A 21939-nucleotide genomic window follows, 5' to 3' on the forward strand; every position below is an offset into this window, starting at 1 on the left:
GAGGGGTCCCCAGTCCCCGGGCCTGCTGGGCGGCCCCCAGCCTCTCTCTGGGCCCCCATCTGGGGCTAGGCCGGGGGGAAGGCCCCTCAGCGCCCACAGTCCCTGACGCGTCCCTTTTGCAAACCCAGAGAGGGATTCAGAGGCAACCCAGACCCCTGACGTGGGGCTGGGCAGGTAGGGAAACTGAGTCACACAGCCGCAGAGCTTGGCGACAGAGGCCATATAATTTGGTTGGATCCTAAAAGACCCGTCTCGGAACCTGAAGATCCTCTCTCCCCTCCCCGGGGACCCCAGATACGGCCGAGGGAGCGGGGCACCCGGACCAGGCCTGGGGGCTTGCAATCTGGGTGCCTCTGCCGCCTTCCCCGTGTCTTCCCTGCTTCCTCCGGCCGCCCCCGGCCTGGGGGGTCTTGTTCTCACTGCTCGGGGGCGTGGGGGGGGCGCTGAGGCCCATGGAGGGCCACGAAGGACAGAGCCCCACAAAGTGCTCATCCCGGGGCCTGGCCCCCCAAGCACCCGAGACTCCGTCACGGTGGAGCCCCGATCTCCCTCCCTCCCCACGGGCAGCCTCGGGACGCAGCTCCAAACTGTAAGTTCCGAGTGTCCCCCCCGCCCCCGCAGCTGGCAGAGGGCCCCCCACACATGCACACGCTGGAGGTTTACACTCGTTTTATTATAAAAAAATACAGAATTCAAAGTTGATTGTAACGGAGGGGGAGTCCGCGCCGCCAGCTCCAGGCGTGGCCACGCCGCCCGCCCGCTGCCCCTACAAAAGCCCCACCTGGCAGCCCCGCACCATATATACTTATATAGAATATATAGAAAACACAGATCAGGAAAGGCGGGTAGAAATATGAAATCTGTATAAATGCTGTTTGCTTCTTTAAAGGGTCGGGGGGTGTCTTTTTCTGGGGGTGGGCTCCCCCCGGCGTTTTGCTTCGTCCTGTTTTCTCTTACAAACATGGTTAGTTCCGGGAGCAAGGGGAGGGGGCTCCGACAGACAACTGAGCTTATTGCGAAGTGTGGCTTCTACTCTAAAGAGTCCCCCCACCCCCACCCCCGCCAAAAAAAGTGCCCCCCCTCCCGGGAAGGGGAAAAAAAAAGAGAGAGAGAGACTTTCCAGGCCGTCCTTAGGAATACAGTAAAAATAAATCACAGTATATATACTTGCTGGCTCTATTTACAGAAACGTCATGTCTTCTGGGCCTCGGCGGCCGGCAGGTGAGGCTGCGCGGGGCATGGGGGCGCCCAAGGGGTTCTAGACTCGGGGGCCTGGGACTCGGAGGGGGCTGTGGCCTCCAGTGAAACATCCTGGATTTCCACTCTGGGAAAGGAGCCCCCGAGGGAGGCGGGTGAGGCAGGGGCTGGGGTGGGCTCAGATTCTGGGGGGCCTGGGGCCACTGCTCACTCCCCCCTTCCCCCCGGGCCCGAGGGAGGTGCAGGGCGGCGCCAGCCAGGACCCCGCAAGACAAACGGAGTGAGCTGACCAGGGGTCTCCTGAGGCCCGTGCCCCCGGGACCGGGAGCTCCCCCCCCCCCCCCCCCCGCCCATCCCTTCTGTTTCCTTCCCAAAGTCACCAGCAACAGCAAGGAATAAATTAAATTAGAAACTCAAGTCTTTCTGAGTCCGCCATAAAACAAAACCACTGCCAAGAGGTTCTTAGGTTCTCCGGCACTCTGGAAGGGCTGGCCTGGCCCCTCGGGCCTCAGGACCCTTAGCCACGCACCCCCAGGGCGGGTCCCGGGGCGCTGGACGCCCCCCACCCGGCAGGGGCAGCACCTGTCATGGGAGAAATGGAGTGTCTGTGTGGTCTTCAGGCGAGGCCGTCCGGGCGAGGCCGTCCAGGGGGACAGTCCAGGCGACGCCGTCCAGAGGGACCATCCAGGCGACGCCATCCAGGGGGACCGTCCAGCAGGTGGGCCATCCAGGAGGACTGTCCAGGCGATGCCGTCCAGGGGGACCATCCGGCAGGCAGGCCGTCCAGGGGGACCGTCCAGGGGGACCATCCAGGCGGGCCAAGACTAGGAGCCCAGGAGTGTCCAGAGCACAGGGACAGTGCTGAGGACGAGCTGGCAGCTGCCCAGGCCACTGCACGAGTTATTGCTGGTGAAGATGGGCTCAGGGGCCTCGTACAGGGTCTCGTCTGGGGAGACACAGACACAGGATGGTCACCAGGCGGCCTCAGCCCCCGTGGCCCCCTCCCTCGCTGGCTGCGCCCCACACCCTGACTCTGCTCCCTGGAGCTCACGAGGCTCAGCTGCACCCCCCGGCCGAGCGGGGCTGTGCCCTCAGTGCGAGCGCGGCCAACAGCGGGCACACACGCGACCCGGCGCCCGGGTGAGGCCACGTGGCTGCGGGGACCCCCGTTCTCTGGTGCGGCTGTGACGCTTGCAGCGTTGGGGCCGTGGCCCTCGGGTCTACCCCGGGGAGCTTCCCTGATGCTGACGCTTGGGTGCAGGGGCGGCCGCAGCGCAGGCCAGGCCAGGGCCTCCACCCTCACTCCCGAAGGTCTGCGGTGCTGTCCTCACTCAGGTGGGGAAACGAGGCTCCGGGGCAGCGGCCGCCGCTGGGGTCATGGGACTCCCAGGGCTGTGCTCCGGCCGCCCCCGCTCCGCACACCCGCAGTGGGCTCTGCGGGCTCAGGACACAAGGCTGAGGGCCCTGAGCACTTACTGGTCGGCCGGACATAGACCTTCAGCCTCAGGCAGGGCCGGTCCACAGCATTGGGCGGTGTGGCAGCTGGAAGACACGGGCAGGGGGTCGGTGGGGCAGGAGCTCTCAGCGCCGGGACCTCCTGGGCTCCATCCCCTTCCCCACACTGGTGGCACAACCTCACCCAAGGCCAGGGGCGGGGCCACCCTCAAAACTCCTACTCACACATCAAAGCCCCAGACACAACGCCCTCTCTTTCCCAGAAGTCCTCCTGCACACCCTCCCTGCCCTTCCCTTTGCTGCTGCCTGACCCCAGCGACCGGGGGTGTCTGTGTCTGGCTCCATCTCACCCCAAGGCAGCACAGGGCAAGGCTCAAAGGTGATGACTAAAAACCTGTTTTTTTTGAACCAATCAGCAAAAAATCAGTGTAACCAAATGATTGATCTGGGATCAAATGCCTGCTCTCTGCGGCCCGCGGGTAAGTCACCCCTACGTGGGCCGCATCTGCCCTGCAGCCAGTGCTTGGGAAACGACGACCTCCATCCATCTAGGGGCCAGCAAAGCCAGTGGCCCCCGGGAGAGAGGCTGCACCCCCACCTCACCCGGGGGGCCCACAGCTCGGGGCTCAGGACAGGGAAGCGGGGGGAGGCTTGAGCCCAGGGGGCCCGTGGGGCTTGCACACGTGAGCCGCCCCGTGTGCACGTCCACGCAGGCGGATGCACGCGGGCCGGTACCGCCCGTCCTCTGGGGGCGGCCACCCCCGCCCGCCCCAGCAGCCCCTCACGCTGGGAGATGAAGATTAAAAAGTGCGTAATAAAAATAACATTTGTCACGGAGATAGGACGAATAATTACAATAATTATCTTTATGAAACTCCCGTCCTGGAAAGAAAAATGTAATTTTTCTTATATTACGAGGACTTAATTTCAACACCTTATTCCCCCTTCCTCCACCCGCTTGGTCCGTGAATTAAAAGGAAAAATTCCAGATAGAGCAGAAAAGAAGAATGGGGCCTGTGGGGTTTAGCGGGACACAGCAGGGAGGACGGCGGGAGGGGCGCCTCCACATGGCCCCCCTTGGAGCCCCCCCACCGCACCCGCAAGGCGCTGACCCCTCACGCTCCAGGGCCCCTGGAGGGGTATTGCCCCAGGCCCCACGCTGCGGGGGCAGCGCCCAGACCCCGTGCTCCTGGCCAAGGTCCACGGGGAGCAAAGGGCTGCCAGGCCACAGCGGAACCTGGACGTGGACCCACGGCACTCGGCCAAGCCCGCTGTGCTCCCGCCTCCCCACCCTGCCATCAGGACTTTATGGGGGACCCCCTGAGGGGAGAGGGGGCAGAGCAGGGGCCACCCACCCTGAGGCTGTGTGTGCCTCAGTGTCCCCACACTTTGGAAAACAGCTTCCACGGTCCTTGAGGAATCCTGGGGGGATGGGGGGATGCTGGGGAGGGCCTGGGGGATGGCTGCCAAGCCAAGGGGGTGACCTGCAGGTCCCAGGCTCCGCCCTCACTCCCCCACCCCCACCCCGCTCCTGCACCAGATTCCCTAGGCCTGTCCCCTCCTCTCTTGGATGGAGGGTGAGCACCCCGGTCTCAGGACAAGCTGATGGGGGGCTGTCCGCTCCCCCAGCCCAGAGGCCCAGGGTCCCCTCCGGACACTGAGGTCAAGGGAGGGCGCCTGTGGGTTTACAGGCTCAACGCTGCTCTGGGCCCCATCTGCACAATGGGGACTCTGGACAGTGAGGCCTCCGGGGCTGGCTGGGAGCATGAAACCACCCGGAGCTTGATCCCAGGGACACCAAGGCCAGGGCGGGAGGAGGGGTGGTCCCTGAGGACAATCCAGCCAGACCCACCTCCCCACGGCCCGCCTCCCCCTCCCCTTGTGTAGAGATGCAGTGGTGCTCGTGTCCCCCCCACGTGTCCCCTGTGTCCCGTCCCCCATATACCCCCATCCCCCCGTGTCCCCCCACTTGTACCCCGTATCCCCCTCCCCATATACACCCCATCCCCGCGTGTCCCCCCACGTGTCCCCCGTGTCCCCTCCCCCATATACCCCCATCCCCCGTGTCCCCCCACGTGTCCCCCGTGTCCCCTCCCCATATACCCCCATCCCCGCGTGTCCCCCCACGTGTCCCCCGTGTCCCCTCCCCCATATACCCCCATCCCCGCGTGTCCCCCCACGTGTCCCCCGTGTCCCCTCCCCATATACCCCCATCCCCCGTGTCCCCCCACATGTCCCCCGTGTCCCCTCCCCATATACCCCCATCCCCCGTGTCCCCCCACGTGTCCCCCGTGTCCCCTCCCCCATATACCCCATCCCCGCGTGTCCCCCGTGTCCCCCGTGTCCCCTCCCCATATACCCCCATCCCCGCGTGTCCCCCCACGTGTCCCCCGTGTCCCCTCCCCATATACCCCCATCCCCCGTGTCCCCCCACGTGTCCCCCGTGTCCCCTCCCCATATACCCCCATCCCCCGTGTCCCCCCACGTGTCCCCCGTGTCCCCTCCCCCATATACCCCATCCCCCCGTGTCCCCCCACGTGTCCCCCGTGTCCCCTCCCCATATACCCCCATCCCCCGTGTCCCCCCACGTGTCCCCCGTGTCCCCTCCCCCATATACCCCCATCCCCGCGTGTCCCCCCACGTGTCCCCCGTGTCCCCTCCCCATATACCCCCATCCCCCGTGTCCCCCCACGTGTCCCCCGTGTCCCCTCCCCCATATACCCCATCCCCGCGTGTCCCCCGTGTCCCCCGTGTCCCCTCCCCATATACCCCCGTCCCCCCGTGTCCCCCCACGTGTCCCCCGTGTCCCCTCCCCCATATACCCCATCCCCGCGTGTCCCCCGTGTCCCCTCCCCATATACCCCCCATCCCCGCGTGTCCCCCCACGTGTCCCCCGTGTCCCCTCCCCATATACCCCCATCCCCCGTGTCCCCCCACGTGTCCCCCGTGTCCCCTCCCCATATACCCCCATCCCCCGTGTCCCCCCACGTGTCCCCCGTGTCCCCTCCCCATATACCCCCATCCCCCGTGTCCCCCCACGTGTCCCCCGTGTCCCCTCCCCCATATACCCCCATCCCCCGTGTCCCCCCACGTGTCCCCCGTGTCCCCTCCCCATATACCCCCATCCCCCGTGTCCCCCCACGTGTCCCCCGTGTCCCCTCCCCCATATACCCCATCCCCGCGTGTCCCCCCACGTGTCCCCCGTGTCCCCTCCCCATATACCCCCATCCCCCGTGTCCCCCCACGTGTCCCCCGTGTCCCCTCCCCCATATACCCCATCCCCGCGTGTCCCCCCACGTGTCCCCCGTGTCCCCTCCCCCATATACCCCATCCCCGCGTGTCCCCCGTGTCCCCCGTGTCCCCTCCCCATATACCCCCGTCCCCCCGTGTCCCCCCACGTGTCCCCCGTGTCCCCTCCCCCCGTGCCCCTCCCCCGTCCCCCCACTCACAGATGTAGTAGTACTCGTGGCCGGGCCGGAACTCGAAGCCGAGGGAGAAGGGCGTGAAGAGCTGGAACTTCTCCGAGAACTTGAGCGGCCCCCCGGGCGCCGCGGGCCGGTTGCACTCCCAGCGCTTGAAGCCGCGCTGCCGGTGGTCGCAGGAGGCGTGGCCCTCGCCGTTGACCATGTACAGCACGTAGTGCTCCATGCGCTCGGCCGGCGGCAGCGGCGCCCCGTAGTGCGGGCAGTAGATGTCCAGGTAGTCGTTGATGCTCACCTCCACCGTGTAGCCCCCGCCGTCGTCCGCCGCGCCCGCGTGGAACCTGGGGGCGGGGCCAGCGGGGCGGGGCGGGTCAGCGCAGGGCGGGGGCGGGGCCAGCGGGGCGGGGCGGGGCCAGCGGGGCGGGGCGGGGCCAGCGCAAGGCTGGGGGCGGGGCCAGCGGGGCGGGGCCAGCGGGGCGGGGGCGGGGCCAGCGCAAGGCTGGGGCGGGGCCGGCGGGGCGGGGCGGGGTCAGCGCAGGGCTGGGGCGGGGCCAGCGCAAGGCTGGGGGCGGGGCCAGCGGGGCGGGGTCAGCGCAGGGCTGGGGCGGGGCCAGCGGGGGCGGGGGCCAGCGCAGAGCTGGGGGCGGGGCCAGTGGGGCGGGGCCAGCGCAGGGCTGGGGCGGGGCCGGCGGGGCGGGGCCAGCGCAGGGGCTGGGGGCGGGGTCAACGCGGTCTAGGGCGGGGCCAGGGTCGGTGCAGGGCTGGGGGCGGGGATCAGCCCAAGGCTGGGGGCGGGGCCAGCGGGGCGGGGGCGGAGTCAGCGCAGGGCTGGGGGCGGGGACCAGACCAAGGGTGGGGGCGGGGTCAGCGCGGGGCGGGGGCGGGGCCAGCGGGCCCGGGGGCGAGGTCAGCTCAGCCCGGGACGGGGTCAGAGGGGCCGGGGACTGGGGGCCAAGGGACCCGGAGGCCGGACACGTTCCAGGGACACGGTCCAGGGCGCAATTCCGAGGCCCCCCTCGGCGCCCTCTGCCCCCCCGCCCCTCCTCCCCGAGCGCCCCCGCCCCCTCCTGCCCGAGCCCCCCGTCGGCGCCCTCCGGCCCCCCTCCCCCACTCCCGCCCCCCGTGCACCGCCCTATGCCTCCTGCCCACTAGCTGGATGCCCGGCCGCCAGGCATTCTGGGTATCCCGAGGGAACGGAGCAGGTGTGGGTGCGACCGAGACCCCCCTTCCGGGTGCCGGACATCTGGGCTCTTCGGGACTGGCACAAGCTGTTGCCCGGTCGTGAAGTCCGTCTCCAAAAGCACGTTACCGCTCGACTAAGCGCCCCCTCCCCGGGCAGCCCCCCACGCGGCCCCCCAGAGCTTCCATTCTGCAGCTGCGCCTGCCAAGAAGCAGGGGGGCTGAGGGGACACAGGCTGGGCTCTGGGCGCCCGGGGCGGCTGGTTCTGACGCCTGCTCTTGCCTCAGTGTCCCCGCAGGGGCGGGGCGTGGCGAGGGCACCCCAGGGCAGCTCAGTGGTGCTGGGGGCTGCACCCCAGCCTCAACCCCTTCCTCCACTGTGACCCCCCCAAGTCCAGCGGCCTCCCTCCGGAGCCTCTAGAATTTGACAACTGTCCCCCAATCTCGTGGTCACCCCACCAGGCCCCCAGCCCTGACACCTCTGTCCTTCAGCCCTGCTTCCCAGCCTCCACCCGGGCAGTCCCACCTGTCATGCAGCCTGCACCCCGTCCTTGGGGAGCCCCCCAGCCCCAATCTAGCCTCATCTGGCGAGGCTGGAGGTCAGCGGAGAGCAGGACCAGCAGCTCCCCCGCCACCACTGCCTCAGGCTACAGCGCCAGGATCCCTTAGATCTGCCTGGCGGGGTCCCCTGGGTTCTGGTCACCAAAAGGCAGCCTGGCCCAAGGTGGGACAGGGGGGCCTCCAGGTGGGACAGCGGCCTCTGCCAGGAGCTTGTTTGCACATGAAAGGCCCAAACGGTTGGGGGGGGACCCGGCTCCCCAGGCTGCCCCTCTCCCTCATGGTCCAGGCCTGGGCACTGAGCCCCAGGGCGGGGAGGGGGACTGGGACCCCGCGCCCCCGTGCCACACCTCTGTGCCCACGGTGCCGGCCACCCGGTCCAGGGAGCCATGCTGAGCCCCCCATGCGGGTGCACTCACTGGCACAGTGCACCAAGCGGTGCTGGATCATCAGATGGCATCGGCCGGCCCCCCACTGGCCCCTGCCACTGGACACTCAGGTGGGGGGAGGGCTTCTGGGGCTCCAGGGGTGGGAGCGAGGCAAGCAGGAGACCTGCTCACTTGTGCCTCAGTTTCCCACTCTGACACCAGAGATCTTACGGAGACCTCAAGCCTGTGGCTAAGATGGAGACTCCGAGTCTCAGGTCGGCTCTTGGGCTCGTCCGGGAAGGGGGGTGCCGGTGGTGGGATGGCGTCTGCGGAGTCAGGGCGTGTAGCAAGGAGACTGGGGAAACGGGGTCCCGTGGGGGCGGCAGAGAGTTCTGGGTTCAGGCACCAGTTTGCGCCCCGCTGGTTCTCGTGGTTCATCCTCCAAGTGTCAGTTTACACTGTGCACAGTGGGGACGGTCCTTGAGGCTAAAGGGGGACCCCAGACATACACATGACACGGTAGGCCCTGCACACAGGCAGGGCAGCCCTGGGGCAGGGGCCAGGGTCGTGCTGACGCAGGGCCAGGCTAGCACGGGGTCAGGCAGTGACCCCGCCTGTCCCTTGGGCTGCCCCGCGGACTGGCGGTGCTCTCCAGCCCCTTGGGAGAGATCGATGCAGACGCCACTCCAGGCTTTTTCAGAAGTCATTTCTGCTCCTTCCCAGCCCATTGAAAGCCCCATTGATCAGCCAATCGATGGCAGCCGGGGCCACGCGCCCGCCAGGACCACCCAGGCCAGGCCGCAGGGGAGGTGGAGATAGGGAACCGCCCACCGGCCGGGCTGGGGGTAGGGCCGAGCTGCAGGTGCTGGCGACCGACCGGGGCCTGCCCCTCTGGGGCTCAGTTTCCCCCGCCCTCCCTGGCATGGTGCAGGGGATACACAGCCTCAAAGAAAGGGCTTCCGCTCAATGGAGCCTGGAGGGTGGAGGTGGGGCTGCCGCAGCACCCCCCACCCCCCATCCCCCTGGTCCCTGCCCTCCCTCCCCGGACGCCTTCCTCCCCTGCGTCAGACCAGTATCCTCCCCCTTCCCGTATCATCTAAAAAAGCACCTAAAACTGAGGCTGCCTCGCCGATTCCGGGGCTGGATACGTGGGCCCCACGGGGCGGGGCCTCCCAAAATCCAGGGCTCGGCTTTTCTGAATGTAAATCAGACCCTGGGATCCTCTGGCTCAAAGCTCCCCGTCAGTCAGAATAAAACCCACAGTCCTCCCAGGTCATGAGGCCCGAAGGCCCTGCCGCCCTACACCAGGTCGCCGGGTGATTGCCCCCCCTCCCGCCCGTCACTCCCTTCTGGCCACACTAGCCTTCTGGCTGCTCCTGTCCCCACCCCAGGGCCTTTGCACATGCTGTTCCCTCCGCCTGGAACGTTCTGACCTGCCTGCTTCCTCTCCATCACTTATCTCATTCCACCAGCCTCAAAACTTTACCTCTACGCGGTCCGCCGTCTGCCCTCCTGGACCCTGGGGTCAGCCTCCTCCTCCGCCGCCCCTTCCCTCATTGCCAGCCCAGGCCCTCAACACATGTTTGTGGATCAAACAAGGCCGAAAAAGACACAAGTGTCTGAGGTCCCAGAGTCGCAGGGACCAGACGGTGGCCCACCATGGGGCGAGGACCCCAGGCAGGCGGGTCCCAGAAGCCCCCCGATCCCCCCAAGCTCTGGCTGTCGAAGTGGACCATTCCCCCCGCCCCCAGCTCTAAAATAGCGATGGCCTTGCTGCGCTGCGTTGGCATTCCCGGTTCCAACTTGGCGGGCAAACCCGGGCGGGCGCCTGGGCCCTGCTCAGGGTGGTGCCTGCACGGGGGAGGGGCCCAACCCCAAAACCGAGCCGGTGCGAGCAAGACAAAGCTTTCATTTTCTCCATTAGCGCAGAAGCGTGATGTGCAAATGCTCCGTGGGAGCAGCAGATAGAGAGCAATTCTCACTAAGGGGTTAATGACTGACTTGGGATGGGTTCCCAGACAGAGGGCTCCTGAGGCTTTTGGAGGCTACACCCATCCCCCACTCCTGCTCTCCGCGTACACTCCTCCAGGCAGCCCTCCCAGCCCCTGGTGGACCGGGCCCTGCCCGCCACCCCCTACCCTGCCAACCGCAGGGCCTGCAGCTAATTAGTTTCAATCGGGCCATTGTCAAGTCATTAGACGCTAATAGCAAAGCAACTAATTAGGAGTCTCACCCAAAACGGGGCGGGGGGCGGGGAGGGCTGTGCCGCGCCCCAGACCAGAAACCTGGCAGGGGTGAGGCGGGCAGCACACCAAGGCCCCGCGCGCCCCCGCAGGCCTCGGGACCATCTCCCTCGTCTGAGCCCGACCCCGGCTCCCAGGGAGGGGCCGACAGGTGCCCGTGGGGACCCGGGCCAACAGCCGAGGCCTCAGCGCCCAGGCCTAGCTCTCGGGGGTCAGGGCGACATCTCCCATCCGATGGCCGCCTGCCTCCCACAGTGGGGCGGGGGCGGGGTCCGCCGTGTGGGTGACCAGGGCCGCGGGCGTGGGGGGGCCTGAAGCGGTGCGGGCGGGGGCACAGGGGCAGCCCCACCGCGGGGCCTGGGTCTTCCGCAGGCTGAGGGCCGACACCCCCTCACTCGGGCCTGACTTCCCTGTGGCCCCAGGTGACTCACTCCCTGGTGCGGCGAGACGGGTCCGACGGGGCGCGAGGCCACGGCAGTGAGCGACAGCCTGGCTCATGTGGGGACGGAGCCCCCGAAGCCACGGCCCCAGGCCCAACAGGGAGACCGAGGCGGGGCAAGAGAGCAGGCATGGGGGAGACCCAGCCGGCAGCCAGAGCCACAGTCGGGCCAAGACCGGCTGCGCGGACACACCTGGCCTTCAGGTGTGAGGAGGCCCAGCCGCGCTCAGCCCGTCCCTGGCACGGTGGGCGGTGCGGGGCACACAGCCGAGCCCCCCCAGGGCCACACCCGGGGCGAGGCTGGCTGGGGGCCCCTCCCTGAGGAGGGGGAAGGGGCGTGGGGTTGTCACGGCCGACGGGGCGCAGGGCAGGGCCTCGGGAAAGCCGCACCCCATTAGTGCACCTGCTGTCCCAGGAGAAACCTGCACCCGGGACCCTGAGGAACCCACGGACCCCACAGAAGTGTGTCCCAGGGGCCCAGGGGTCCGGGGGTGGGCACCCCCAGGCCGCTGGAGGCCAGGAGCTGCCGCTCGTACAGCGCACCCCGGCATCGGCCCCGACCTGTGTCCACGTGGGGACAGTGCCCAGGACGTCCACCGTGGGAGGAGCAGGGAAGGACCCCCGCCCGTCAGACCCGGGGGGAAGTGCCGGGCCACCCCACCCCGCACCGCCGCTCCTCACCCCGCTCTTCGGGTGCACAGTCGCCATCAGCGCGACCTTGGGGCCCGGCCGCAGGGCCCCCCGCGCTCCCCGCAGGAGCTGCCCGGCTGTCCCTCTGCGCCCCAGGGTCCTGCCCGCGGCCTGGCACACCTGCTGCCCGCTTCCCGAAGGCAATGCCGAGGCTCCGAGCAGCCCACCGCCGCCTGAGGTCGCGCCCGGACATCCCCGGCTCCCCACGGCTCCCGGGCCTGTCCCCAGGCACACGGGGCCTCGCTGTCTGAGCCCTGAAAGCCGCCACACCAACCCCCTCAGACGAAACAAAAAACCCTCGTACGACAAAATCTGGCATCACGTGGTCACGGCCGTTTGTCCCTAGAGGTCCAGGCGAGGCCGCAGGGCCACGGGGCCCAGGGGTGCCCGACGCCTCTGCCACGGGGAGGGTGCGTGTCGAGTCACCATGTTCCCAGCGCACCCCCAGAAGCACACGGAGCCCCATTCAGATGCCACCCCGCCTGGCATCAGGGCGGCCGCCGAAGCCCCCTGCCCGGCAGAGCCCCAGCCCGCACCTCTGCGGCCCCGGCTGTGGGTCTCCTCCCGGGCGGGGGGCTCCGAGGTGGCCGTGGGCGCCCTACGTGGCGCCAGCTCAGGACCTGCATGCCCCTCCGCGCCGTGGGCAGCACGGGGCCCCCGGGACCCACGCACGTTATCCCCCAGAACCGGTGCACACCCCCACCCAGCTCCAGGGGGCCAGAGGAGGAGCCGCCGGACACGCGGGGACAGCAAGCCGCGCCGCCATCTGCGAGGCCTGGCTGCGCCCTGAGCGGAGGCTCTGCGCCGACCAGAGCCTGGCCGTGCGCGCACACACACACACACACACACACACGCATGTGCGCTCCACTCCCAGATGCGCCGAAGACACATGTGTGCGCCCCCCCGACAGCCCCGTTGTGCCTGTGCACAGATCGGCACACGCAGATCTGCACGTGTGCCCCCAGACACCACGTACGCTGCACACACAGACCCGCTGTGCAAACACATGCATGCACTCTGGCACAACCACCAGGACACGTGTGCAAACATGCCAGAGCCAGGGCCCCCACACACACGGAGGCATATGCGTCACCCTGCCGCACACACATGCGTGTGCACCTCCCGGGGCCCTAGGATCCCCGCGTATCCGACACAAAAACCCGCAGCTACACACGGCCTGAGACAGAGGCGCGCCCGAACCTTCCCCGCGCCGCGGCACTCGGCCCCGCGTGAGGGAGCTGGCCCGGGACCCCCAGCGGCCGGCCCGGGGGTGACCAGGTAGGGGCCGGCCGGACAGACGGCCGGACAGCCAGCCCGGGGGGGTGCGGGGGCGCCCGGTGGCTGAAGCGGACCCACGGCCCCTCCCCGCCGCGGCGCTGCGGTGGGTGCAGGGCTCGCTCGGCGGCGTCCACCCGCTGCGGGCGTGCAGGAAGTGCGCTGCACAGCAGGAGCACGGGATTCGGGCGCCGGAGCCACATGCTTATTACCTTGGTGCAGGTACGAGGCCTGGCCGGGCGAGGGTGGCCGGGCGAGGGTGCTGGCACCTGCAGGGTGTCTGTGCCTGAGCATCCCCCATGTGAGCACATGCGTCCCACGGGCTCCTCCACTGACCGCCCATCCCGCACCCCAGGGTGCCCGGCCCTCACCCTGACCCCCTTCCTTGCTGTGCCTTTTGTGTGCGCCCCCCTCTCTCAGGCACGCCCCCACCCCCGCCGTCCTTGCGGTTCCCCATCTCCGCCACCTGCCGCCACCACTGATCCGTCACTGACCCGACCAGGCCTGTGTCCTGTCTCTGCCCCTGGGGCTGCCTCCTGCTTCGGGGCCTGCGGGCCGACCCCGAACCCCTGCCCCAGGCAGCCGTCCCCAGGTCTGGGTGCCTTCGGGAAATCTCCACTGCCCGGTGCCCTTGGATCTGAGGCCCAGCACCACCCGTCCTCCCGTGTCCAACACACACCCCGTCACGGGGCACAGGTTCCGGGTCGGCCACCCCTGGACGGCAAATCTCCCGGGGGTCCCGAGGCCACCGAGGCCTTCGGTCAGCTGGTTGGAACGGGCTCTCAGGTTCACCACAGGAGGCGTCCGAGCGGCCGGCCAGAGCCAGGCACCGGCTGGGAGGGCTGCCTCCCTCCCCGGCCGGGGTCCTGCCCGCAGCGCCGTGGCAGGTGGGGCAGCAGGCGGCCCCAAGCACCCCCTTCGTCCCCATCTGAGGCTCCTCGTGTGTTTGGTGTTTGCTAGAACAAAGGACAGGCCATGCCTAGGACGGAGATTCCAAAGCTGAAACCAAAAACTTGGGCCGGGGAAGCCCTGCCCGCCGGGCTCCCCCCTGCCCACCGGGCTCCCCCGCTCGGCCGCAGGGAAGAGCCTTAATCAAACCCACATGTAACTGGCGGGGCAGGCGGCTCAGGGAACCCGCTCCGCGGTGGCCCAGCTGTCCCTCTGCGGCCCGGGGTCTCTGCCCTCGGCCCCGGGGCCCGACCCCACAGCTGGGCAACGAGGGGGTGTCTGGGTGCGCTCCCCGCCCCCCACAGCAGGACACTGGCCACCCTTGTCCCAGAGTCTGCCTCAAAGACGGCCCTTTATGCAACTTTCTGCCCGAGGATCGAGGACGGCAGGGGACAGTGGGCTCCGGAGGGTGTCTCGGCCGGCACTCGAAACAGAGGGAGAGTGACCAGTGGCAGCGGCGCAGGAAGCAGGGAGGCTGGCCGGCCAGGGGCACACCGCGCAACCCAGAGCGGGGGACCCCGGAGCCAGAGGCGCTCCCAGCCCCGTCGCCCAGGGGACCCCCGGCCGACTCCAGCCTTCGGGCGCCTGAGATGCGCAGGCGGCTCTGCCGACGTCCAGGGCACCGTCCATCCCCGGCGAAGTTTTCCCACGCCGATTAACAGGCACTCGTGCCCCCCACGCTGCACTCAGCAGCACAGCCGAGGAGGACGCGCGGGCAGGCAGGGCACCCGAGCCGGGCGCAGCAGGCTGGGCACCAGGCCACCGGGGGTCCCCACCCCAGCTCTGCCCCCGTCACGTGACCTTGAGCCAGCCACTGGGCCATTCTGTGCCTCAGTTTCCCCGTCAGTGCCAGGAAGACGGGAGAGGGTGCCGCCGGGTCCGACTGCCAGGACTGCCGCCCAGCCCCTCAGTGCCTCAGTGTCCCCGTCTCCACCAAGCGGGACCAGGGACCCCTGGAGTGAAGGCGGGTGTGGGCGGGGACGGAGGAACATGAACTTCCCCAAGTTCACGCGGGGACCCCGCGGGCAGGACGCACCGCCGAGGCCGGGCCGAGGTCCCCCAGCGGCCGCTGCGCCGCGGGGCTCCCCGGGGACCTCCGCGAACTCCGAGGCTGGCGGGGCTCCCCGGAGAGGCCCCGCGTGGGGACCCCTCGGCCGGGCGGACCCGGGCGCGCTCCTGCGGGCCGGGGGCCCCAAGTCGGTGGGCGCTCGGCGGAGGCGGCGAGGGCGGGAGTCCCGGGGCGCGCTCACCTGGGGTTGCTGCGGTTCCAGTACACGGCGTAGCGGTCCGAGCTGGCGCGGGCGGCGTCCTCGGCGCGCGCGAAGGGCGGCGGCGGCGGCAGCGGGAGCAGCAGCAGCAGCAGCGGCAGCAGCGGGCGCTGCGCGGGCGCCATGGCCCCGGTCCGGCCGCCCCGCGCTCGCCTGGCCGCCGCCTGCCCGCCGTCTCCGCCTCCTCCGCCGCCGCCGAGCGGGCGGGCGCGGGGCGGGCGGGAGGAGGGCGCGCCGGCGCTTGGAGATCCCCGGCCGCCCCCGCCGGGGCGCGCGCGACCTCGGGCGCCGGGAAGGCAGGCGGCGGCGGGCGGGGCGCCGGGGTCGCCCCGGGCGCCGGCCCGGCCGCGCGGACTCTCGCAGCGCGGGCCGCCGCCGCCGCCGCAGCCGCCGGGGAGGGGCCGGGGCTCCGGCCTTTGTCCCGCCCGAGCGCCGGGAGGGCCGCGGGCGCCCCCTCCTGCCGCGCCCCGGCCGCGCGGGGCGGGGGGCGGGGGGCGGGGGCTGCGGCTGCCTCCGCGGCGCCCGCCGCCCCGCACACTCCGCGCCCGGCCGGCCCGGTGGGGCAGCCTGCCCGGAGGAGCCGCCTGGACGCGCGCACCCCCGCCCCGCCCGGGGCCCCCCAGCAGTCTCAGTCTGCGAGGCTGCCCCCCCAGGAGCAGGAGACGCGGGCGCCGCTGCCCCAGCTCCCCTCCCTCCTCCAGACCCCACCGAATCCTAAGCCCCAGGCAACTGCAGGCCTCCCCGACCCCCAGGGCCCCCAGCACTGCAGCTTCCCCCCTCCTCACCTCTGCTTCCTCTTCTGGAAAAGGGAACCCGAGTCCTGACTCAGCTCCTAAGGGCGCGGGGCAAGCAGTAGGGGCGGGACGCTCTGTGGCCGTTTCCCGCTCATCGTGGGATCCAAGCAGCGCGGCACCCAGAGCGGCAGCTCGGGAAGTCAACCCCCCGGCGACATCTGACAGGGCAGGCCGGCCAGCAAGGGCACTGGGGCGGAGGGCGCAGCTGAAGCAGAGGCCCGGAGAGCCTGACCTGTCCAGGGAGCGGACAGTGCTCGCCCCCGGGGGCTGCCTGCCGGCCAGGAACGGGCCCTGTGCTCCCGGCCGTCCGTCTTCGTGGACCGCTGGCAGAGGTACTCCGTCACCAAGTGCCGGCTGCAAAGCGGTCCCCTCTCTGGGCTTGTTTCTCGCGCCCAGGGCTGGCGAAGCGCGAGGCCCAGGAGGCAAGACCTCTCTCTTGAACTGGGAGGCTCCCGTGTGCAGGAACCTGCAGGAACGTCCCTGCAGGAACCCGCAGAGACCCGAGCCTGGCCGGTTGACCCGCACCCCAGCCACATGCCTCCAGCGTGCCGTGGGTGGACCCCACCTGTGACCCGAGCTTCTCCTTTGCTCAGGCTGGACCCTGAGAGTCCTTCCCTTTTTCTTGCCATTAAAATTCTGCTCATCCATCAAGGCCTGTCCCTCCCCATGTCCGCCCCACCCCAACCACGACAAGGTGCTCAGTCCTCTGCCCTCCAGGGAACTCAGCCCATCTGTTCCAGACGTTCTGGCTCCTGAGTTTTGTCCTCTTACCACATGTCACCAAGCCCCAGGGTTGCCCCAGGGGGCTCTGCAGAGGATGGTGGCCAGGGCAGGCCCAGGAGGCCCACAGAGGCCCAGGACTGGCCCAGCGTCACCTGGCAGGGCCTTCAAACTGACTCTGGATACCCCTGGAGGGAGGGCCTGGGTTCCAGCCACACGGGCCCCGCTCCACGCAGGCTGACCCGGCTGGCTCTCTGGAGGGCACAAGGGCGGTCGCTCCCAGTGGGGTCCCTTCTGGAGGACAGGACAGGCATGGAAGGAGGGCCAGCAGCCCAGGGGTGCCAGCATGCCCGGCCCAGTCCAGTGTCCTGCCTGACAAAGAGGGGCCTTCTGGGAGCAACCTCTGTCCTCCTACTGGATGGGCCCTCACAGCTGGGGTTGGGGTCCCTTCCGTCAAACCCGGCAGGACCTGGACCTGCAGGGGGCAGGAGGAGCCCAGGCGGGCAGGGCACACCAGGCACAGGGGACTGCCCGGCAAAGGCCCCGCAATGGGTCTGCTCATTTGCATGCAGGGGCCACCAAGGCAAGAGCCGCCACTGCCGCTGCCTGAGCGGATTTGAGCTGAAGCTCTGTTTTCCTTCTGTTCTTGTCTCTCTCTCAAGGTCAGAGCCAGAGCAGGGACAGGAACAAAGGCGCGCGTCCCCCATTCAACCTCTCTGCGCCCGCCGGCCGCTCCTGGAGGAGGGGCTCTGGGGAGGGGAAGGCAGGGCAGCTCTGAGGCCTGGCCCCGGGCAAGGTGGGGGTGGGGGCACAGCACCGGCTGCCCAGCGCCCCTGGGGACTCCTGCCCTGCTGGGGGCCGCCCTGGGCACCTAAGAGGCCCTGTGCCCCCCCAGGGCTGGCGGCCCTCCCAGCCTCCAGGCGCAGCCAGCAGGGGGTCAGCTGGGGCCAGGGGGCATTCTGGAGTAAGCTTCCCCTGGAGTCAAGAGTCAGCGATCAGGTTCCCTCTGGGGACAGGGGCCAGTCTTGGGTTCGAGGCTGAGGCAAGGTCAGAGGTCACTCCGGGTTGGCCGTCTGCCCCAGGCCCAGATCCAGAACAGATGGGGGGGTCTGTCCCTGTCCACCCTGGTCCTGGGGGTCGGCCCCAGACTTGGGGAGGGTCCTATTCAGGCCAGGCCCAGACTTGGCTCCCAGCCTGTGTCTAGCACCCCCGGCGCCCTGGCCCAGCACCTGCTGCCTGCCGCCCAGTGACCCGCAGACCAGCGCCCACCACCCGCAGCACGTCGCTTGCCACCCTGGCCCGCTGGGTGAGTCCCCCGGCTTGGGATCAGCGTCCGGCGCCCTTTCGCCTTCGAAGGCCACGGCGCCAGGGAGGAAGGTAGAACGATGCAGAAGTTCCTCGGTGAAGGATGAACCAGGCCCACCCCGCCTCCTGCCCCAGCTCTGGCAGAAGCCCTGGCTGGCCAGGGGGCGGGTGCGAAGACCGGGGAGCCCGCAGGAGGCCCCTGCGATCCTGGGAGGACGCCCTGCTGCACCCCGGCCCCGGGCCGGCGCCCAGGTCAGCCTGGCTGTAGGACACCCCTTTAAGGAGCCCGAGGCGCCAGCTCCCACCCGCCTCGTTCCCCGGATGGACAAGCGAGGCCGGGCTCAGGCAAGAGCCAGAAACCCCAACCCGGGCCCTGGCCGCGCCATGTGTGCCGCCCGCCGCGGTGGGGAAGCGGGGTGCTGGGAGGGGCGGGGGTCTGTGCACCCCCAGCTGGCACGAGCTGGGGCTCCGCAGCAGGGGACAGCGCCGCCTGTCCTCTGTACATCCCATGGGTGTGGCCACGTGCGTCGTGCACCGCGTCCGCCTGAGTGCGGGAGGTGGAGGAAGGTGCTGGAAGCCCGCCCGGGCCGCCCGCCTGCACGCAGGGGCCCGGCCCGCGGGGCCTTTCATCTCCGGCTGACAGGCGGCTCCCCGGCTTTCAGCCGCTGAGGGCGTCCCGCTAACCGCTCCCGCCTGGGCCGAGGCTGCCGATCCGGGGCGCGGGGCGCGCTGACGGCCGCTGGGCAGGGGCACCCCACGCTGCCCACGCTGCCCACGCTGCCCATGGGCTGGCTCGGCGCAGCCGGGCTGGGGCGGGGGCCACTGGCGCGTTCCCAGCTCCAGCTCCGGGTGGCAGAGCGCGGGGTCTCTCCTGACCTCATTAGGGTAATTAATGTGCCTTTTGAAGCTCAAAAAACCGCTCAGAGCCGCGGGAGCGGGACGCGGATCACGGGGCGAGAGCGCTGCGCACGGCGTCTGCTCGCCTGTTGAGAGCGCGTCCCCATGGGTCGGAAGCAGAGACGGGGGACAGACTGGGGGACAGACGGAAACGCAGACCGAGTGAGAGAGGCCGGGCCGATGGATGGAGAAAAACCGTCGGGAGGCTCCGAGTCAGAAAGACACAAGGACAAAAATGCAGAGACAGAGACCCGCGGTGGGAACAGACGGAGGAAGAGCCCGAGTGGGCGGGTGTGACCTGTCCGGGTCTCCCAGGGGCTCTGGCTTCACTTTGAGCTTCAACACAGAACCCACTGGACCCGGAGTGCGAGACCCTCCCAAACAGCAGGGCGGGAGCGGCAGTCAGGGAGGACTTCCTGGAGGCACCAGCTGGCCAGCCGGAGAAAGGGGAAACAGACTCGGGGTGCAGAGGCCAACAGAGGTGCCGAGGGCAGCGACCCCAGCTGCAGAGGGCGCCCACCAGCTGGCTGGCCCGGCGACAGCTTCTCTGCACCCCGGCAGCAGGCAGGGAGCGACACTCCCCAGCAGGGCGGCGGGTGGGCCCGCGGGGCTGACAGCAGCGCGCCGCTGCCGGACGCGGGGACGACGTGGGGGTCCGCTGAGCCTCTTGCCCGCAGGACCGCCCGGCTCCAGCGGAGGAGGCGGCCACACCGCCCGCAGCCCCGCGGCCGCAGGGAGGAGGCTGCGTGGCACAAGGCTGCCACCTGGTGGCTGCTCCTCACCGCGCCGCGGCTGCGCTGCCTCCGGCCAAGACCCTGGGGAGCCTCCAGGCCGAGCAGCCCCTCCCCCCAGACTCCCCACGACCCATCGCAGGGAGGGTGGGGGGTGCCAGCCCAGAACCACCACCTGTCCGGGAGCAGCAGCTCACGAGGGAACCAGGCCCACGGGGAAACCCATAAACTCGCGGGGGCTGGGGGCTCAGGTTCAGTGCAGCTCCCACAGGAGCGCTATGGGGGCCTTGGAGCACAGGAAGCTCCGGCCCCCCTCCACTACTGCCCCAGAGCTCCGTGGGAAACACCCCCAGGTGCGGGGTGGTGAGCAGGGTCGGGTGGGGACACTGGGGGGCGCGGCCTGGAGGGGCTCCAGGGACGGAGCCCCTGCACGTGGGCTTTGACCAGCAAACGCAGGAGCTCCCCTGGGCTTTGGGGCACAGGCTGGCAAGGCCTCTATCTGGGCGGGTGAGGCCAGGGCTTCCCCAGCTCCCCGTCTACCTTGGGGATTCCTCACTGGACCCCTGGGGCAGAGGGACAAGCCCAAGGAAGCCCGGATTGGTCACAGGTGGGAGACTGAGGCACAGATGGAGCCCTGCTCTGTGGCGCACCCACCGCCTGTGGGTTGGCGCACCGGGTGGGGCCTGCGCGGAGTCGAGGTCCAGCTACCAAGCCACTGCTGCCTTTATTGTCGCCAGCACAGCGGGACAGCTCCCAGACAGGTCCCAGACAGGTCCCTCAGCCCGCCCCGTCCCCCGCAGAAGTGGAGTGACCCAGGCCACAGTCCCCCAGTCTCTGAGGCCCGCGTGAGGCTTCCGGCGCCTCTGATTTGCACGCAGCATCCTGCACGGCGGCATCCGGGTGAAGGGTAGGGCCGAAGCGGTGCTCTGGGAGTCTGCAGCGAAGCCAGCAGGAGGATCAGCGGGGTGCCACGCGCCCCGGGAGCCCGTTCCGCCTCTTGTCCTCTCCCTGGGGCTTCTGGAAAGGCCGCCTCCTGGACCGGAGCATCTAGGGGTGAAGGGGGGGTGAGACCCCGCGGTGCCTGGGGCTCCCCCTGCCAGTGACCAGCAGAGACCTCCGCTGTCCAGCGTCCCCCGGAGTCCGCCAGGCCCCACCAGACCGCCGCCAGGCAGGGGTTCCCGGATGGCACCAGCGCCGCCCCCGCGGGCCCGGCAGCTCAGAGCAGCGCCCTGCCCGCTGTCCCGGCCTCCCGGCCTCCGAGCCTGCGCCCTGTCCCGGAGGGCGGCTCGCGACTGCTCGGGCCGCTGCTGCCCCGAGCCTCCTCCCCGCCGGGGCACAGGGCCCGAGCCCGAGCCAGCCCCTCGGCGGCCCCACGACACTGTCCCCGACACTCATCCTGGCCTCCGGGTCGGCCGGGGCAGGCCTCGGGGCTGGTGGCCCCCTCCCCCCGACAAGCCCGGTTCCCGGGAGCCTGAAGCGAGGGCCGCGCTACCATCTCAGATTCCGGGTCTCGAAGACGATCTCCTCGTCGCTGTCCAGCGACGCCATGTCCGTGGGGTCGTCGGTGTTGGCCAGGAGGCCGTACCTCCTCCGCTGCGGCTTCTTCAACCTGCAGGCGGGCCGAGGCGAGCTCAGGGCCGGCGTCGGGGTCCGGCCAGCCCGCGGGCCGTCCCAGCCCGCCCGCGCCCTCCGCGCCCTCCGCGCCCTCCGCGCCCGCGACCCCGGCGCCGCTCCGGCCCCTCCCCGAGCGGCGGGACCCCGGGGCCCTGGCGGCCGGCGGGGAGTCCCGGGCCCCGCAGAACCGAGGCGGCGCGCGGCCAGGCGGGGTGACGCGGGGCCGCCGACCCGGAGGGAGGGGCCGCGCCCGGGTCCCCCCCACCCCCCCCCCCGGCCACGGCGCTCCGGGGGCGGGGCCCGGCGCCGACACGTGAGGCGGGAGGCGCGCGAGGACTGGCCGCCGCCGGCCGCACCTGAACGCCCGGATGAGGAAGTAGAGCGCGGCCAGGCCGCTGAGGCCCGTGAGCACGTAGAAGAAGCGCAGCAGCGACGAGCCCGGCGAGGCCGGCGGCCGCGCGTGCGTGCTGTTGTGCGGCGAGCCCGGCTGGCTCCCGTTCGTCACGGCGGGCGATGGCGACAGCCTGGCCTGCACGGGGCGCGGCGACGGGGGCGCGGCCTCCTGGGCCCCGCACAGCAGCGCCGACAGCAGCAGCAGCAGCGGCAGCAGCGGCGGCGGCGGCAGCACGCGCGGCCCCATGGCCCGGCGGAAGCGGAGCCTGCGCCCCGCCCCCCGCGCCCGTCACTCAGCGGCGCGGGGGCGGCCCCGGCCAATGGCCCGCGGGGGCGGGGCCTAGCGCTCGCGGAGCCCCGCCCCCCTGCCGAGCGGATCCTCGGGCGCTTCCGGGCGGGGCCCACAGGCGCTGCGGCCGCCGACTGCGCGCGCACCCCGGGCT

At 70.3% G+C, this 21939-nt stretch overlaps 2 protein-coding genes across 2 annotated transcripts; both read right to left on the bottom strand.

The window, feature by feature from the left end:
• Positions 1-654: 654 nt before the first annotated feature.
• On the bottom strand, positions 655-15167 carry EFNA2 (ephrin A2). The gene is made up of 4 exons (XM_077860727.1): positions 15025-15167; positions 6102-6415; positions 2674-2739; positions 655-2143 (listed from the first exon to the last, which is right to left on the bottom strand). Exons 1-4 carry the CDS (start codon positions 15165-15167, stop codon positions 2022-2024), a joined length of 645 nt encoding a protein of 214 aa, XP_077716853.1. The 3' UTR covers positions 655-2021.
• A 5027-nt stretch (positions 15168-20194) lies between these two features.
• Positions 20195-21758, bottom strand: FAM174C (family with sequence similarity 174 member C). Its single transcript, XM_077860756.1, has 3 exons — positions 21460-21758; positions 20982-21098; positions 20195-20536 (listed from the first exon to the last, which is right to left on the bottom strand). Coding segments are annotated over exons 1-3 (402 nt in total). The 5' UTR covers positions 21744-21758; the 3' UTR covers positions 20195-20535.
• Positions 21759-21939: the final 181 nt, after the last annotated feature.

Source organism: Canis aureus, chromosome 19 (assembly GCF_053574225.1).
Source record: "Canis aureus isolate CA01 chromosome 19, VMU_Caureus_v.1.0, whole genome shotgun sequence".
NCBI classification, from domain to species: domain Eukaryota; kingdom Metazoa; phylum Chordata; class Mammalia; order Carnivora; family Canidae; genus Canis; species Canis aureus.

Bases quoted from the DNA above. Each gene is read 5' to 3' on its own strand.
- FAM174C (XM_077860756.1), bottom strand. From the start codon at position 21,743: ATGGGGCCGCGCGTGCTGCCGCCGCCGCCGCTGCTGCCGCTGCTGCTG. The intron at 21,099-21,459 runs GTGCGGCCGGCG...GCCCGCCTGCAG, and splicing joins TTCCTCATCCGGGCGTTCAG to GTTGAAGAAGCCGCAGCGGA.
- EFNA2 (XM_077860727.1), bottom strand. From the start codon at position 15,167: ATGGCGCCCGCGCAGCGCCCGCTGCTGCCGCTGCTGCTGCTGCTGCTC. The intron at 2,740-6,101 runs GTGAGTGGGGGG...CGTGTCTTCCAG, and splicing joins CCACGAGTACTACTACATCT to CTGCCACACCGCCCAATGCT. The intron at 2,144-2,673 runs GTAAGTGCTCAG...GTGTCTCCCCAG, and splicing joins GGTCTATGTCCGGCCGACCA to ACGAGACCCTGTACGAGGCC.